At 41.0% G+C, this 16,473-nt stretch overlaps 1 protein-coding gene and 1 long non-coding RNA gene across 4 annotated transcripts in view; one reads left to right on the forward strand and one right to left on the reverse strand.

Annotated features, from left to right (window-relative positions):
- The window catches only part of LOC125110961 (uncharacterized), a 27,405-nt gene continuing 10,932 nt past the window's right edge, over positions 1–16,473 (forward strand). Inside the window, exons 1-3 of the long non-coding RNA XR_007130778.1 lie at positions 1–909; positions 1,775–1,808; positions 3,801–3,867. This is a non-coding gene — a long non-coding RNA (uncharacterized LOC125110961). The remainder of the gene's footprint in view (positions 910–1,774; positions 1,809–3,800; positions 3,868–16,473) is intronic.
- RNASEL (ribonuclease L) overlaps positions 14,296–16,473 on the reverse strand; it is a 16,044-nt gene continuing 13,866 nt past the window's right edge. For all 3 annotated transcript variants that reach the window (XM_047752660.1, XM_047752662.1, XM_047752661.1), the window contains 2 exons: positions 16,302–16,468; positions 14,296–15,654 (listed from right to left, as the gene is read on the reverse strand). In XM_047752660.1, coding sequence (XP_047608616.1) covers positions 15,486–15,654; positions 16,302–16,468 — 336 coding nt within the window. In that variant the 3' untranslated portion in view covers positions 14,296–15,485. The remainder of the gene's footprint in view (positions 15,655–16,301; positions 16,469–16,473) is intronic.

Consider the following 16,473-nt stretch of genomic DNA (forward strand, 5'->3'; position numbering starts at 1 on the left):
CACAGCAACTTGGGATCTGAGCTGCATCTGCGACCTACACCACAGCTCTGGCAACGCCAGATACTAGTTGGGTTCATTATTGCTGAGCCACAAAGGGAACTCCTATTGTCATTGTTTTCAGACTGACTAGGCCCACTGAAGAAAAGAAAGATCGTTTAGTGGACTCATTTGAAACTGTGGTGGATTCATTTGAAACTCTGATCTTTGTCCGTTTCTTAATTCTCTCTCTTGCTGTGCACTCTCCCATAGGTATATTCATGTAGCGGTATACAGGCACATGCAAACATGTTATTTAAAAGGCCTCATGACACTTAACAAGGACAACTCTAAGTAGAAAAAAAAATTCTGCTCTTTTATCTAGTCTTGTTGATTTCTTTCCACAGTTTCTTATCTCAGAGCTCCCAGAGCTAGCATGTTCTAACATCAGAATTAGGTAAGTGTCCCAAAGTCATTCACCTATAGAATGCAGGAAGGTAATATAAATGAGTAAAGTAATGCCAGGAGCAGTAGAGGCTGTGATGAGCTGCAGAATACAACTCAGAGGGGACCTCAACCGTCAGCTCTAGCCAGCCAACCCAGTGCTGCCAGAGCTGCTTATGTGGGGGGGAAAAATGAAAGAAAGAAAAGGAAGGAAGGGAGGAGGAAAAGAAGGAAGGAGGAAAAAGAGAAAAAAGAAAAAGGAAAACGAACAAAACATTTGGAATTGTTCTAACAAACGCAGGTCAAACAAAACTTGGCTGTGGGTGAGCCTGGCCCGCAGCCCAACACATTGCTTTAAGCTTCTTCTTTCCCTGTAAAATTATGTTTGGGTCCTGGGTCAACTTAGGTGGAATGAAAGAAGAGGAGAAATCAGGACAATAGACCCATAGGAGCCGCAAACCCCCAAGGAAAGGGCAGAAGAAGAGCCAGGTAAGGAAGCTGCTCTCCTCTAGTTTTCTGTTGCCACCATAACAAATGACCAGAAATTTAGAGGCTTAAAACAACCTGAAATCACTGTCTTTCAGTTCTGTGGGTCAGAAGTCTGACCTGGGATGCATGAGGCTCATGTGGGGTACTGCGGACTGCTCCTGGCTGGAAGCTCTAGGGGTGGATCCGTTTCCTTGCTTGCGCAGGTTGTTGGGAGAATCTAGACCCTATGGTTGGAAACTAAGGTTTTGTTTCCTTGCTGGCTGTCAGCCTTTCTTTGCCTGATTAGAAAAGCCTCCATTCCTTAGTGGCAGACACAAGGCCATTGACAACTCAACTGCAGGCTAGGTTTCCACATTCATCTCTTGCCTCTCCCCCGCGTGGACTCCATCCTCCAGCTACACACTTGTCTAAACCGCCCTGCCCTTTCTTCCTCACTGGGTGATTAGAGACATCACACGGTGATGCCTTCTGTTGTCTCCTCTCTCTCCTCGCCCTTCCCTGTTTCTGCAACACGTTTTTCCCCCCATTTTGGAGATCTAAGGTAATATAAATAGTAAAATAATGCCTGAGGGATAATCGGGAGCAGTAGAGTCTATGATGAGCCTCACCCACTAGACTATATACTTGAATTTTTTATTGAAGTACAGTTGATTTATAGTAGCATATAAATTTCAGGTGTATAGCATAGTAATTCAGTTATGTACACTCATATATGTACACACACACACACATATATATACAAATTTTTCAGGTTCTTTTCCCTTATAGGTTATTATACAATATTGAGTATAGTTTCCTGTGTTATACAGTAAGTCCTTGTTTGTTATCTATTTTATACATAATAGTGTGTATTCGTTATTTCCAGCCTCGTCATTTATCCCTCCCCCGCTTCCCCTTGGGTAAGCATAAATTTGTTTTCTGTGTCTATGGGTCTCTTTCTGTTTTGGAAATAAGTTCATTTGTTAGACTATATACTTTTGTAGGACAGAGGCCATAACCTATTTTTCTTCATACCTCCAGCACAGAGCTCAGTGACATGCAGGTAATAGATGCCTCATAAATATGCATTGAATGCATGAGCAAATGAACCGTGCCAGGTGCTGGGAATGGAGTGGAAAAAACAGAACATGCAATTCATGCCTACACTAACCTGACAGCCAATTATACCAACCTCACAGTCCATTAGAATAGACGGTGCTATTTACCAGGAAATTAAATCAGTAAGCAATACAAGTGTGACCAGCACAATAAAGAAAATATACCAGACTTCTCTAATGAAACTTTTTTATGTGCAGTAATTCTTGATGCTTTCAGAACTTTATATGTTTTAAGGAAGCTCACACAACCCATTCAGACAAAGGATGACACAAAGAGGCAAAGGAAAACAGAGCAAGAGAGCCTGAGCGATCTCCCCTCCACCTTCAGGAGCCTTCTCAGTTCTGTGTGCCCAGGAGTGGCGTAAACGGCCCCTGTTTTCTATAGCAGTATGAGAAGACATCTGTCCTCATTTGCAGTGCCTCCTACTGATCTGGGCATCACTGCAGAGGAGGGGGCCGCTCCTGAGTGCAGCACCCCTGGGGGCCAGCCCTGACCCTGACCCTTACACCCCAACCAGCACTGCAGATCGTTAGCCAGAATAAAGGACGTCCACAGTGACCCTCCCTGGGCCTCCCACACTCACATTAAAGGACACAGGGAATCAGTATATTGCTCCCAAGAGGGATTCTCAAGGCACTTCCAATTCAAGAGATTAGTGGAAATACTACTTCCCATCCTGGATAGAGACCACAGGCCAGCCAGTCTCATCCAGAGGCTCTGGCCCATAGCCGCATCCCTGACCGACCGAGTCCAGGCCAGGAGGCCCTGCTGCCCTTCCTTCAGAGCTCCAGTTTCTCCATGAGGCAGGCTGGTTCTCAGTCCCCTCTCCACTGCCTAGGGACGTCAGTATCACCAGCACATCACCCAGCCTCACTGAGTGCCGACACCCTTGGGTGTGAAACGGCGGTGATGATGTCTACCTCACAGAGTTGTTTGGAGACTTACTTGAGCTCTTGCAGGCCAAGCGAACAACGCAGTGCCAGGCACAGAGGTAGGGCTAGGGATATTCATTGCTGCCCCTCTTGTGCCTTTCCCCTAATTTCTCAGAACATGATGGAAGTGGTTGGCCAAGCGTGGTATAAATAAAGTGCTAAATCTTGAGAAAAATTCTGAACGCACTTCGTCCAACAGGATACACGGTCCATGGTGGGTTGTGTGGCCAGGAATCCAAAGTTCCAGTTAATTCCTAATGTATATGTAGTCCTTTGGAGGATTTCAGTATGTTATATATTTACCATTAATTGAAGCTAAAAAGATTTCCTCCTGTGCCCTCTACAGTCACACCCGGAGCCACTAGCTGATATTTCAAAATATCCTTGAAACTTTATTGAGCACTTACTTTGTAACAGCTGGGTTAGGAATTGTAAGACTTAAAACAGGCGAGGTAATGAAGATATAGAGAGGCCAGGTTTCTTCTAGCTTCTTGCTCTCATGATTTCTCAGGAGAACGCAGATATAAATCGTATCTTTGCCCTCTGTAGGTAAAGTGTTTTATTCCTCTGGCTTCTTTTAAGATCTTTATTTTTTATATTCTGCAGTTTGAATATCATATGGCTTAAGCGTGGTCTTTTGGTAGATATTCTTGATGTTCTCTAAGTTTCCTCTTGTTTTGGTGTCTAGCATTAGTTTGGGGAAATTCTCAGATGTTAATTCTTCAAATATTTCTTTTGGTTTTTTTATCTTTCTGGGCTTCCCATTACATGTATGTCCATTGTAATTCTCTCACAATTTTGGGATATTCCATTCCTTTTTTTTTTTTTTTTTTCCCAGTCTATATTCTCTTTGCCTTTCAGGTTTGGAAGTTTCTGTGGACAAATCCTCAAGCTCAGGGATTCTTTCCTCAGCCATGTCCAGTCTACAGTAAGTCCATCAAAGGCATTTTTCATCTTTTAGTCTTCTTTACCCTAGCGTTTCTCTCTGATCCTTTCTTAGAATTTCCATCTCTCTGCTTACATTCCCCATCTGGTCTTGCATGTTGGCTACTTCTTCCATTATAGCCCTTAGTATATTAATCATAGTGGTTTTAGAGTCACGGTCTGATAATTCCAGCATCCCTGCCACATCTGGGTCTGAATGTGATGCTTACTCTGTTTCTTTAAATTGTGTTTTTTACCTTTTAGTGGGCCATGTAACTTTTTATTTAAAGCTATATTGTACTCGGTAAAAGGAATGTGTTAAATAGGTCTTTTGTAATGTAGTGGTGAGGTGCAAAAGGAGGGAGGAGTTTCCTATAGTCTTAGGTTAGGTCCTAGGCTTTTAGTAAGCCTATGCTGCTGAGCTGTTAACTTCACAATTCTTGGTTTTTCCTTTCCTTCACTCCTTTACATGGTTCAAGATGACCAGAGGGACCTGCAGTTGGGTATTCTTCGCCTTCTTCTGTGTAGAAGGCTAGAGGGGACCACAGTTGTATTTTCCTTCCCCCACATGGAAAACTAGGGAGGCTGAAGTTGGCCACTTCCCTTCCCCCACATTAGTTAGACTGATAGAACCCCACTATGTTAGTTCTGTTAAAATAGTTCCTTATTCAGACTGCTCTGGTGTATGTCAAAGTGGCTACTTTCCCCATCCTCCTGTTGGAAGCCCAAAGAGATTTTTCTCTGACCTTTACTGTAAGAACCTGGTAGACCTCCTGGAGGTAAAACTCAGAAGTGTGAGCCATCCCCACCCCTTGTAACAGCCGAGTCTCCCTGGAGTTGTTATCTCTCAGACTTGCCCACACTGAGCCTCTAGCAATTTGTTAGTTTAGATTTTCCTCCCCTGTTACTGGTTCTCATCAAGGTGGGTTTCTGCTCCAAAAGTTGCCATTCTCTGTATTCACCTCTCTGTCTCTCTGCTTTGGGAAGCCATCAACCCACACGTAAGATTAAAAATGGAGCAAAGCCATGAAGCAAAGCATACCAAAATTATTTCTATTAAATTAAGGAGATAAATGTTTTTCAAAAAAAGAATAAAGATAAAGTGAAGGCATGTAGTCTTCGAAAGGGAAAAGACTTTTCAAGCATAATACCAAGGCAGACAAACTGAAAGAAAAATATTGATATATTGTAATATCTAAAGATCTGAAATTTCTATTTGTCAAACTTTTTCATAAACAAAATTAAAAGTAGAATTTAAAATGGAGGCATACATGGACCATATTTGATAAAGCATTACTACCGCTAGTCTAAAAAGAGCTCTTTAAAATAACAAAAAATGAACACCTCAATTTTTTTTAAGTGGTGAAGGTACATGACCATTCATACAAAAATGCTATTCATCAATAGAGGATATAAATATTTGGCTTCAGGGGAATTCCCTTGTAGTACAGTGGGTTAAGAATCCCATGTTGTCATTGCAGCAGCTCAGGTTGCTGCTGTGGTGCAGGTTTGATCCCTGTCCTGGGAACTTCCACATGCTGTAGGTGCAGCCAAAATATATGTAGTAAATATTTGGCTTCAGAAGTAGTCATAAAAAGATACATGCACCCCTACGTTCATTGCAGCACTATTCACAATAACCCAGACATGGAAACAACCTAAATGTCCATTGACAGATGAATGGATTAAGCAGATGTGGTATATATGCACAATGGAATACTATTCAGGCATAAAAAGAACAAAATAATGCCATTTGCAGCAACATGGATGGAACTAGAGACTCTCATACTAAGTGAAGTAAGTCAGAAAGAGAAATACAAATACCATATGATACCACTTATATCTGGGATCTAATATGTAGTACAAATGAACCTTTCCACAGAATAGAAAATCATGGACATAGAGAACAGACTTGTGGTTGCCAAGTAGGAGGGGCAGAAACTGGGATGCACTGGGAGATTGGGGTGATAGATGCAAACTATTGCCTTTGGAGTGGATAATCAATAAGATCCTGCTGTGTAGCACTGGGAACTATGTCTATATATTACGATGGTATAATGTGAGAAAAAGAATATACATATATATATTGAATATACATAATATATATGTATATTCTTTTATAACTGGGTCGCTTTGCTGTACAGTAGAAATTGACAGAACACTGCAAATCAACTATAATGGCAAAAATAAAAATCAGTTAAAAATTAGAATAGTAAATATTTTACCTATCAAACTGATAGAGCTTTTTTTAGTTGTTTTTATTTTTATTTTTTGACCCTTTTTTATTTTTTTATTACTCAGTGAATTTTACATTTATAGTTGTACAACAATCATCACAACCAAATTATATAGCATTTCCATCCCAAGCCCTCGGTGCATCCCCCTACCCCGCAACCTGTGTAATTTGGAAACCATAAGTTTTTCAAGTCTGTGAATCAGTATCTATTCTGCAAAGAAGTTCATTGTGTCCTTTTTTTAGATTTCACATGTAAATGATAGCATTTGATGCTGGTATCTCATTGTCTGACTGACTTCACTCAGCATGATAAGTTCTAGATCCATCATGTTGCTGCAAATGCCGTTATTTCATTCCTTTTAATGGCTGAGTAATATTCCATTATGTATATATAACACTTCTTCTTTATCCACCCCTCTGTCAATGGACATTTAGGTTGTTCCCATGTCTTGGCTGTTATAGAGTGCTGCAATGAACGTTGGAGTGCATGTGTCTTTTCAAGTCATGGTAGTCTCTGGATAGGTGCCCAGGAGTGGAATTGCTGGATCAAATGGTAATTCTATGTTTAGTTTTCTGAGGCATCTCCATACTGTTTTTCACAGTGGCTGCACCAATTTACATTCCCACCAACAGTGTAATAGGGCCCCTTTTTTCTCCACACCCTCTCCAGCACTTATTGTTGTAGACTTTTTGATGATGGCCATTGTAGCCGGTGTAAAGTGGTAACTCATAATGGTTTTGCTTTGTATTTCTCTAATAATGAGTGATGTTGAACATCTTTTCATGTGTTTTGTGGCCACCTGTATGTCTTCTTTGGAGAAGTGTCTGTGTAGATCTTCTGCCCATTTTTGGATGGAGTTGTTTGTTTTTTTCAGTATTGAGCTGCAGAAGGTGTTTATAAATTTTGGAGATTAATCCCTTGTCGGTCGCTTCATTTGCAAATGTTTTCTCCCATTCTGTGGGTTGTCTTTTCGTTTTGTTTAGGATTTTCTTTGTTGTGCAGAAACTTTTAGGTATAGTTAAGTCCCATTTGTTTATTTTTGTTTTTATTGTCATTACTCTAAGAGGTGGATTTGAGAAGATGTTGCTGTTGTTGTTTTTAAATAAAGAGGCTGGAGTTCCTGTCATGGTGCAGCAGAAACGAATCCGACTAGGAACCATGAGGTTGCAGGTTCAATCCCCGGCCTCAATCAGTGGGTTAAGGATCCAGCCTTGCCGTAAGCGGTGATGTGGGTTACATATGCAGCTTGGATCTGGCTTTGCTGTGGCTCTGGCATACGCCGGCAGCTACAGCTCCTATTCGACCCCTAGCCTGGGAACCTCCATATGCCGCGGGAGCGGCCCAAGAAATGGCAAAAAAAAATAGGTAAAAAAATAAAATAAAGAGGCTGACCCCTGTCAAGTGTGAGGGAAGATAGTTTCCTATAGAGAAAGGAGAATTTTAAGTCACAGTCCTTCTAGAAAGCAATATGGCAATATATATCAAACTCTTAAAAATATGATAGCCCTTAAAAAATGTTACGTCAGTTCTAGAAATTTAATTCTAAAAACAAGACACAGGTATGTACAATGATTGATTTCAAACTGACTTAGTAAAAAACACTAAATGTCCAACAAGAAGGATGCAATTAAATAAATCATAGTCCATGTTACAAAGATTTAATGACGTGAGAAAATATTCATGAATGGAAGTGTGTGTGAAGCAGAATTATGCTATGACCCAGACTATTATTAATAATATACCAAATAGATTCCCAATTATTATTAAGATAATTATGTAATGAATATATTTAAATATTTAAAAAGATATTTAAATGAATATCTTTAAAATACTAGAAGTGTTTTTACAGCAATTATTCTAAATGTGAGGATTACAAGGTGGTATTTATTTTCTTCTTTTTTCTTCTCTAGAATTAGCCTACCTGTAATGAATCTAAATCAAACATACACATATATACACACATTTTATGGTTTTCAAAATAACAACTATATTTTTTTTATTTTTTAAAGTATGAAGTTATATGCTTAAGGTCACTTTTAGGAATGTTGTTCATAGTAAGAGGCAGCAAAATAAAATAAACCTAAAATAAACCTAAAGATTTAAACAATCTTTGATACCTTAACTTGATAGAGTATTATGCAGTTATTTTAAATAATTACTATAAATCAATATGATACAATATACTAAGTAAAAAACCAGCATCAGAATGGAAAAGCAATGGCGTGTCAATTATGCAAGACTCTCCTATGCATGGAAACAAAGTCTGAGATGAAACATGGAAAATTAAAATAGTTTGTAATTGTAATGGGAGTGTAGGTGTTTGTTATTTCTGATACTCTCATGGTATTATTTATTCAATAATACCAATTATAATACAAATTAGATTTCTCACAAGATACTACTATTAATCTTATGACAAATGTGATTACTCTTATTTAAAAACTGGTTTAGGTCTTAAAATTCAAGTTTATTTTGATTCTGAGGGTTTGGTTTGTTTTTGTTGTTGTTTGTCATTGTTGGCGATGGGGACGGATTTTGGCCATGCCTGTGGCATGTGTAAGTTCCCAGGCCAGGGATCAAACCCAAGCCACAGCTGTGACAATGCAGGATCCTTAACCACTAGGCCCTGATTCTGGTTATTTTTGATCCACCTCATTTACGTAAAAAACAAAACAAAAAGCAAATCCTAACACCCTGCAAGTATTATTTTGTTTTGGGTTCACTTTCCAACCAAGAATATATAAGAATCTAAGCTGAAGTGTGGGAAGACCTTGGCCTCGCCCTGCCCTGTCCCTGGCTGTGTGACACGGGGCCAGTCATTGAACATGTCTGAATCAGAGCTACATCTGTTGAATGGGCATTATAACACCTAACCTGGGGGAAGGGGGAGGATAGATGCTATTCTCATCCTGAGGACAGCAGAACATCACTGTGAGAAACCGCAGTTTAGCTCCTCACCAGGGTAGAGAAGCAAACTGAGGACACAGTTCAAGGACAGTGACAAATAAACTGCCCTCTGGGGGCCCTTCGCTACCATGTACGCGGGCATAAGAGACACACCAATGTCTTGAGGGAGGAAATCTTCGTGTTTTCCCACTCACCAGTCTTCCGCATGGCTCTAAATCCACCAGAGAAATGCAGCTCAGTCAAGGAGGCCTGGTCTGTGACTCTAGGGGTGGGGAAGGGAGCTGCTTTCAAGGCCACTGGCATGATCCTGCCCCAGGGACTTTGAACCAGCTTTCCCTCTTCTCTCCCTCAGATACTCCAAAGTTTACTCTCTTATTTCCTTCTAGTCTTTGCTTAATTATTCCCCTCTTGATGAGGGCCACGTGATCACCCTATTTAAATTTCACCTACCCTCCCTAACTTCGAACCATCTGACTCTGCCTTACTTTGCTCCCTGGTCATTATCCCCTTTTAGTGCGCTATAGCTTCATGGGTGCTTATTTCCATCTCCCACGTCTCTAATCCCCCATGAGGACAGAGATCTTGGTCTGGTCTGTTCACTGTAGTATTTCCAATGCTTTAAGCACCAAAGAGCAAACACTGTTCTCTACATGACTCATGGGGCATAACTGCCTACTTCCTGGACTCCTGGCCACTGAGGCTTTACCATGAAAGAAATGCAAACCTTTCTTGCTAAGTCACTTTCATTTGGTCTTTATTGAAAGAGCTACTAAGTAAAACCCGACTTGATTATCTCAAGGTTACAAAAATCACAAAAGCAAGATCCTGCTTAATATTCCAGGAGAGAGAAGTTTCAGGAGGAAAAAAAAAAAGAATGATAGTCTTTTTGATAGCTCTCACGGCTTGGGCTCATCTCTTTGGGAGACATGAAGTCATTTCAGGATTCTCGTGTTAGATTTTCACAGGGATAAAAGGGATAAACACAGTGATGGGCACATACTAACCTTCAAAAACAATAAAAATAAATAGTAGGAACATCTAATCCTTTTGATGGTTCTCTGGGACCTCAGAAAATCCAATCCCTGTTTTTTTCTACCCACTTCTCTCTGTTTGTTATTACCCTCTCTTGCTCTTGAGCTAAGCAAACAGTCATAAAACAATTAAAGGATGACTCAGTGAAAAACACCGTGGAGGAAATGAGACTTTGTACCATTCCTTTTTTCCTTGATATTTCTGTTTCCTGTAACAGGAGAATAGAGGAGAGGATAAAACATTTGCTGCAAGCCTGTGAGCTGGGTGATTAATAATAGCAACAGCCGATATTAAGCACCTACTATTTGCCAGGCACTGGGCTGGCCTGGTGGCAATGCTGAGAGTCTGAGAGAAAGGAAAAGGGAAAGTTGGATTTCCCAAGGTCTCCTCCGGAAGGAGGTTCTGCTTCACTTTAGCCAAAGCATCTTGAAACCCATTATCCCCTAAAGTGGAGGTGAGCAGGGAATGGGAAGAGGCTGCCCTTCAGGTCAGCTCCAAGACCTACCTCTCTCCCAGGCTGCACTTCCAGCAGGATGCCCTCCAAAAATCCATTTTGGAAAGTTCTACTCAATTCCAGTGAATTTAAGAAGTATCTCCTGTGCACCTATAACATGCCAGGCACTGTACCAAGCTCCTGGGATACAGGCAAAAATGCTGCCCACTGCTGAATATGAAGTAGAGCTATTACCTTTAGTGCAAGCAAGCTGACACCAAAGAAAGTTTCATCTAGAAACAAACTTCAGAGGGAGCTGGGCTGGTGGGAGAAACCACAGACTCTACAAGCCTGGCTGTATGACCTTGATGTTCCACAGGCCAAGGGGAGTTAGGGACCTAAGAGCTGCTTCTCTTATAGGCAAATGCCTTGAAATAATTTGAGATATACCAGAAAGCATCCCAATGTCCTACCTCCTGCCATGACACCTGCAGTCACACCTTTCAAGAGTATTTTATTAGGTCCCTAAAGCCCCTCATTCACTGAGTGGCCCATATTAATACGAAAGAGCCCCCTAGGAGGATCAGCCAAACACAACAGATTTTATCAAGGCATGCATGCATTCAACACCAAGCACACTGAACAAGCAAAAAATCCTGGCCTTCTAGATGCTAATAAAGAAAGCCTTATAATGAGATAATTATAGCTTAGGGAAATATTACACTCATAGATGCATTTACTTTCTCATTCAACAAAAATGTATTGAAATTTGCTTTGTTCCAAGCACTGTGCTAGGTATCAGAGATAGAATATAATGATAAATAGACAACATCACTGCTATCATGGAGCTTATGTTATCACCATAAAGAAGAAATATTTTTCTTTTTTTAAATTGTTTTTATTAAAGTATAGTTGATTTACAATGTTCTGTCAATTTGTGCTGTACAGCCAAGTGACCCAGTCACACACATACATACATTCTTTTTCTCGTATTATCTTCTATCATGTTCTATCATAAGAGATTGGATATAGTTCCCTCTGCTGTATGATAGGACCTTATTGCTTATTCATTCTAATGTAATCATTTGCATCTACTCACTCCAAACTCCCAGTCCATCTGACTCCCTCCCCCTCCCTCTTGGCAAGCAGAAATCTATTCTCCATGGCTGTGAGTCTGTTTATGTTCTGTAGATAGGTTCAGAAAGATTTTTTTAGTGTGAACAAGTTTGATAATTTCAGATGATGTTCAGATGGTGCTAGGATGTCATCAGAAATAATGATAGTGGTGAACAGCTCTGGATGAGGGTGGTCCATCAAAGCAGAGACGTTGTAACTGAGGCCTAGGGGATGACAAGTAATACCACACAAAGACTGGCAGGATGATGCTCCAGGCAGAGGGGAGCATAAGAGCCACAGCCCTAAGGAGGCGGTGGTCTCAGCATTCTTGAGAAACATAAATAAGGCCAGTGTGGGAGGAATTGGGCCTGAAAGATACGAGAGCAATGAGCACAGTGGTGGACACTGCCAGCTCACATAAGGCCCTGAATGTGGGGAGAACTGTTAGCTTTTATCCTAACTGCTATGGCAAGTCATCGAAGGATTTTCGTCAGGGAAGTGCCCCAATCTGATTGACATTTTCTCAAAATCACTTGGTGGAGAAGGGATTGTTGCGGCACAGGTATGAAAGCACAGTAGTTAATTACAAGGCCAATGCTCAGTCCAAATGAGAAATGATGGTGGTTCCAGCCAGGCAGCAGACACAAAGGGTTGTGAACAGGTTTGGGATTGATTTGGTGGGAGAATCCACCAGACTTGCTAATAATAGACTGGATTTCCAGGTGTGTGTGAGAAAAAAGAAACGAAGACCCGCCATGTGCACGCAATTAGGTGGATGATGGTAACGTCTATCAGGGAAGCTAGACTTCAGAACACGGATATCATCTGCCTGTGATGACGTTGGTCATGGTATCTGCGTATTTGTGTTGATACTAGTCATGGCATTTGGAAAATGATCATCTACAGAGTAAGGGGGGGTGTGGATTGCTTGAGGATTAATTCGGGGGCACTCGATGTTTAGAGATTGAGCAGAAAAGGAGTTGGCAAAAGATGGTGTGGAGGAGCAACCAATGGGGAGGAAAAGCAGGTGAATGTGGTGCAGAGGATGCTGAGGAAGACAGGTGCAAGAGCAGGAAGTCAGCTGAATCGACTGTGTTGTGAGGTCGATGAAGACAGAGAAGGACCATTATATTTGGTTGCTTTGAAGGTCATGGGAAAACTGGACCTCCTAGGCGTCAGTGGGAAGGAATGAACGAAAGCCTCAAGACCCGTCCTCACAATGACGGGTCTGAACTCCCTATTTTTGGCTTTTCAGAAAAACTTGCAGATCTGAGTTTGCATCCTGGCTCTTCCGCTTCCTACCCATATGAACTTGGGCAACTTACCATTCCTTTCTGAGCATGAGTTGCATCTTCTGTAAAATGGGAATAACTGTCATGTGTGTTGCTGAATGTCATATGTAAACACAATAGGCTCTGGAAAACAGTAGGTGTTCAAGAAATGGTAACTGTTCATCATAATTTTCTCTCCTGTGTTGCTTGTTCAGTACATTCCAGGTGGGCAAGCTCCCCTCGTCTCTGTTTAACTGGCAGCTCTGATTGACAAGCCCCTATACAGAATCACCTCAACTGACACCATACCTAACATGAACTGCAAGCTCAATTAAATGTTTGTGTAATGGAAACTGAATGTGATATTTGTAGAGTGTCCACAGAAATCCTTGGAGGATTAACTCAAAGAGCAAAAAAAACCAGTTCCTTCTTTTTCTACAAGGACACCCAGAGTACGCATTGTTCCCAAATTACCAGAGGGCTGAAAATAGGCTCCTTTTTCCATTAAGAGCATGATGCCCTTTCTTAAAACTTACCCTGGAATTAATCATTGGGCATTTCTATTGTACATATCACTACTCTCTAAAGTGGAAATGTCATTCAGAGAAAATCAGACAGTCAGATAATTCCAAGTTTTATTGAATATGCTTTACAAAGGGGTATTTGATTGTCATATCCAGGTACTCACTACAAATCAGAAAAAACAAATTTTAATTTGATAACTTGGGAACTCCCGTCATTGCTCAGTGGTTAACAAACCTGACTAGTATCCATGAGGATGTGAGTTCGATCCCTGGCCTTGCTCAGTGGGTTAAGGATCTAGCATTGCCGTGAGCTGTGGTGTAGGTCACAGACCTGGCTCGGATTCCGCGTTGCTGTGGCTGAGGCAAAGGCCGGCAGCTGTAGCTCCAATTCATCCCCTAGCCTGGGAACGTCCATATGCCACAGGTGTGGCCCTAAAAAAAATCAATCAATCAATCAATAATAAAACTTAAAGCAATCTTGCTACTCCTAAAACCTTAAAGAAACGCCTTAAGTTTGTTTCTTCCAGCACTTAATTTCATTCAGTGACATCCATTTTAAACTGCCTCCTTTTCAGAAAGAACCTAAGACGCTGGCTTTTCTTCCCAACTCCTCTCATTACAAAACTTCATTTTCCCCACCACACGACAGTGAGGATAAATGGAAAGAACATCAGACTTCAAGCCAGAAAATCTTTTCAAATCAAGATAGTGACACTTCCTTGCTCTGCATTAGAGTAAATCAACTTGTCCTGAGCTTTAGTTTCCTCATCTGCAAAATGAGGATCACAACACTTGCTTTACAGGATTATTTTGAAAACTAAAAGAAATAAAAATATGCAGATGGAATTTAAAAATTATAAAGCACCATCAAAATGTAAGCTAGCATTATTATTCATGTATGAGGATGGGTCATTCATTTTCAACGAATATTTATTAATCATTACCATGTAGCAGACATTTTACTACAATTTATATATAATTGGCCTTAGGGAGCTTAGGTTCCAGGGGGAAGAAGCACGTTCTGATGTGGCTCTGGGTGCTAGGGAGTCAGAAAAGATGCTCAGACTCAGGTATGGAAAGTGAAGGCGTTCAGAGGGCTTCCTGAGGAGGTGACCCTGGAATTGTCTCACTACAGATCCAAAAGCAAGACATCAAATTTGAGTCACTCCTCTACAAGGTGGACCACACACTCCACAGACATGGGCTCCCCACCAGTTCAATTGTGTCCTAGCCTCTGAAGGCAGTTCCTCAACCTCAGTGCCACGGATATTTTAGGCTGTAACTCTGTGTTGCAGAGGTGCTGTCCTGTGCACATCCTAGAACGTTCAGCAGCATCTCTGGCCTCTGTCTATCAGATGCCAGTAACACTGCCTACTCCAAGCTTTAACAGCCAAAAGTCAAAGATAATGCCCAATGGTCCCCGATGGGCAAGACTGCCCGCAGTTGAGAAATACTGACTTAAGGTCATAGAAGACTAACACAGGTAATTCTAGAAGGAATGGAACTCATACAGTAATTACTTAGACTTATACTAGTTAGTGTTCAACAAATATTGAAGGGATGAATGAGTCACCCAGATCTCCTTTGATGTATTCCTTTTGGGTCTCATCCAGAAGGGCTCTGAGCTAGTAATTAAGTTCTAAGGTGCCTGAGGGAGAGGTAACAATAACACCACATCCATTTGTGCTTTGTGCAAGTTATACCATCTGGGGAAAGTAGTTTTAACTCTCTGAGTCTCTCAGGCACTTCAGTTCCTGAATGGGGGTATGAACCCTATCTTGCAAGGTTGTTGGGAGAATTACATGAGATAACTGATGTAAAGCACACAGCATTAGAGGTCTAAGAACTTACTCCTTTGGTGCAATTGACAAGAGGAATCTTAGGATGAACTCCTAAGTTTTCCTATAAAAGGACTAGAATAGTTTGAGCATATACTTTTTTTGTTGTAAACATGTGGGGAATGCTGAGCACGGTGCCAGGAACTGACACATCAGCTATCCAACTCATTGCCCACAAGCCATCCGGTTAGTTAAGAGGCCCAGAGAGTTGTGACTTGCCCAGGATCACACAGCCAATAAGCACGTCCCTGAATTCAGAAGGCACTAGGTCTGGCCATCACCACCTCCATCACACCTCAGCTTGTTTGGATTGTGAGTTTTGGGAAAATACTTCGTATATTCTGTGTTCTGTAGTTTCGTGTAGACATACATGACCAGATCGGGAAATTTCTCCTGAAAATACTGAGAAGGTTCTCCAATTCTCGACTTCATCCTGAAATGAGGCAGAAATATCTTGACATGCTTGTCCCAAACTCCGCACCCTTCCCCACCTTTACAGCATAGGGCCCTGGAGGTCCTTTTGGTCCCCTGGTTCCTATAGCAGAATAAATAAGGACTTTGGAATTTGACAGAACAAGATTTATCTCCTGACTCTTCAACTAATTGAGTGAACATTGGCAACTTAATTTTCATGAACCTCAATTTTAGGATCCATAAAACAGAGAAAATACAATTCCACAACCCCTCATCTACACTGCTGAAATCCAAAAAAGCCCTGAAAACTGCAGGTTTTGTGTGAGTTTGCAGCTAAGATTTTTGGTAGCTAAAGCTAATTTAAGTAGCACGGGGCCACTTTTAATAAAGCTACATACACTGTACCCAGCCCCCTGTGTTTTTTCACCCGGGAGTCACTGGCCTTCTGTTCAAGGAGGCTCAGCAAAAGCTGATAAGAAGATGAGATTCTGCTGGGCATCGCTGATTGTGAGATGGTCCTTTTCCAAACAGAAGGGAGAAATTACTTTCTTTTCACCAAAATAACTTTTCTTGTTTCCATCAAATAGCGTATACAAATTTAGACCTGAAATTTTAAGATTATTTTCATCTCATACATGGCTTATGAGAGTGAAAAAAAATTCTTACTTTTTATTCTTTTGTTCATTGATGTGTTCTCCCAAGTTCCGGATGAATTTCAGCAAATCACCCAGAGTATCCTGATAGAGATTGCTTTCATTTGTATGTTTTGCTTTCTTTTTTTTGCTTATTTTTTTATAATATGCATTCATCTCTTCCATAACAAAGCTGTCAATCTAAA

The sequence above is a fragment of the Phacochoerus africanus genome, chromosome 11, assembly GCF_016906955.1.
Source record: "Phacochoerus africanus isolate WHEZ1 chromosome 11, ROS_Pafr_v1, whole genome shotgun sequence".
Classification (NCBI taxonomy): Eukaryota; Metazoa; Chordata; class Mammalia; order Artiodactyla; family Suidae; genus Phacochoerus; species Phacochoerus africanus.